Source organism: Electrophorus electricus, chromosome 1, assembly GCF_013358815.1.
Source record: "Electrophorus electricus isolate fEleEle1 chromosome 1, fEleEle1.pri, whole genome shotgun sequence".
Lineage (NCBI taxonomy): Eukaryota > Metazoa > Chordata > Actinopteri > Gymnotiformes > Gymnotidae > Electrophorus > Electrophorus electricus.
In genome coordinates this window covers 4,682,756-4,685,000 of record NC_049535.1, presented here as the reverse complement: position 1 = coordinate 4,685,000, position 2,245 = coordinate 4,682,756, and the positions used below count along the sequence as shown (strand labels likewise).

General features: G+C 43.3%; 1 protein-coding gene across 1 annotated transcript in view; it reads right to left on the bottom strand.

Moving 5' to 3' along the window:
* The window catches only part of notum1b (notum, palmitoleoyl-protein carboxylesterase b), a 14,358-nt gene extending 12,718 nt beyond the window's left edge, over positions 1-1,640 (bottom strand). The window contains exon 1 of the mRNA XM_027029489.2: positions 1,370-1,640. Coding sequence (XP_026885290.2) covers positions 1,370-1,506 — 137 coding nt within the window. The 5' untranslated portion in view covers positions 1,507-1,640. The remainder of the gene's footprint in view (positions 1-1,369) is intronic.
* Positions 1,641-2,245: the final 605 nt, after the last annotated feature.

Below are 2,245 nucleotides of genomic sequence, written 5' to 3'. Positions count from 1 at the left end.
CTTACATAAAGTGTGGCGGCGTCTCCTGTGGTGGAATCCCTTTGATGTGTCTCTGGCCTTGGTAAATAAACTTTGTGCCTTTTACATTTGAGGAGGCAGCATGCCTTCCCATATGCTCTCTTTTGGCTGTACCTGGATGAGTCTGGCCATTCAGCTAATACCAGGTATGACTATTATGGTCTGCTAAGCTTTTCTACAAGCAAAACTGGTACAAGAAGAAAAAGTATCAGATCCCATGGATGCATGAGTCAAACACATTAAAATCACTGGGCAACAAGTATCCATTGACACGGTCAAGTTGTTAGCAAGCCCTCTCAAAGATAATGCACTGGTCTGGGGAGCAGAAGCAGAAAGGGTCGTGCGATCACTCAAGACCAAGGTAAATGGCCTAATACCAGAAAAAGATAAATGGAGTAGTTAAAAAGATCTGTAAATAATACTGAAGGCTGACTCAGTAGCAAAGTAGACTTATCCGCAATGAGATGAGCAGTTTGCTTCCAAACGCGCGTGATTAGGGCCATGCGCACCAGTATCGCGCGCAACCATGTCCACGAGGCACGCACGACCAGTCGCTTCAAACACAGTAGAAGGCACAAACTATTTTCGGAAGACACAGATTGGCTTTGGCAGTCTTCGGATAGCCTGCCACACGTCAAGCGGGTACTACTGAAGACAAGACAAGCGCAGATCTTTTCGTTTTAAGTATTCACGGGGTGCTAAATAAATAAGTATGCCAGGGATCACGCGGAACGTCCCCTCCGTTCGGTCTAAAGCAGGAAAATCGCTTAGACTCTGTCCAAAACGAGAAATCCTCACTTTATATTAATCTCGTTTTCTTCTTGCTGTTTCACCAGCACCTGGTATCTCAGAACACCTCCCGACAATGACCATAAAATGCCTGAATTAATCTAGACAGAAAGCTGTAGCTCTACGAACCGCATCGTTCCGCGCATTCATACACCTGTTGCGTTTGACCAGTTTAGCCAAAAAGTTACTTAGGGATGCGTTATCTCTATTAGTTAGTTGTTATTCATATTTTCGGGACCAGAAAATATAACAATCTTTAGAAGTGTTTATTACTATATCAAGTTTTACGCTACAACACAGCACATATAGTCTAAATAAATATAAATATTATGCTAAAATAGTCCATAAGCATATTTTGATATATGAAAAAATCCGTGATGCTGCAAAAAGTACCAATGAAATTACCAATGAAACAAGGCATAGGATATTGGTCATGGGTTTGGACATATGGTTGACTCAAGAAAACGCATTTTAACCTTTTTTTTTTTTTTTTTTTTAAACAATTGGAGAATACTGTGAGTTAGGAGCTGAGTGGGCACGTGTTTATGCAACGCACACGTACCCTGCAGGCGTTCCGTCGTTGCAGGTGACTGACGAGTTCTCCAAAAAGTGCAGTTTCATGTCCTGGTCGAGCTTTTGAGCAGAGCAAGGATAGAGCGACTGAGCAAGATTCTTTACTTGCGTCATGAAATTGTCCATATTCCCCTCCACCGCCGTGAAGTCCAAGGGAAAGCTCTCTGCGTCCGTCCTGTCCCGGGATGAGGGCGGTGAGTGCGCCCGTCGAGGCTGTGTCCGGCCACCACGTACCTTTCTGGCCTCCGAAGTTTCAGCAAGTAACAGTATCACTAACAGCGCCGAGCGGAACAGCGCCTGAGTCCGCATCCTCGCCCGACCGCTTCCCATTTCCCAAAAATAAAACACTGTTAATATTTGTTTCTTAACAAGGCCAACGTTTATTTTTTTTTTCAAATAAGACACTATTAGACACTGGCCGGTGCCTTATAATCACTCAATGTTCTCTCTCCTGATCTAGGTATTGTTCTTCTGGACTTGTCACTATCGGTTCCAGTTTTATAATAACCAATAAAGTTCTGGCTGTCAGTTCATCTATCAGACTCTCAGAAACATATTGTTAAGTGACCGTGATATAAATGCCATTCATTGCGTATTCAGAGTGAAAAAAAAATACGACAATGTAATAACGCTCACTCTTAAAACTGATCATTTACGCGCATTTCCTTCGAGCTTCAAATAGCTGAAAACATCCTTTTCCCTCGTCCATGTCAATTGTGGGTTCATTATTTCCACGCGACATGCATTGGGGATTTTATCCAGTTTTCTCCCAGTACTATCCTCTTAGCCAATCGGTGTCGTGGGCTGGGCGCGGGGCGTGTCTTATTGCTACACACGTTTCCTCTTTGAGTGGATTGAAAATGAT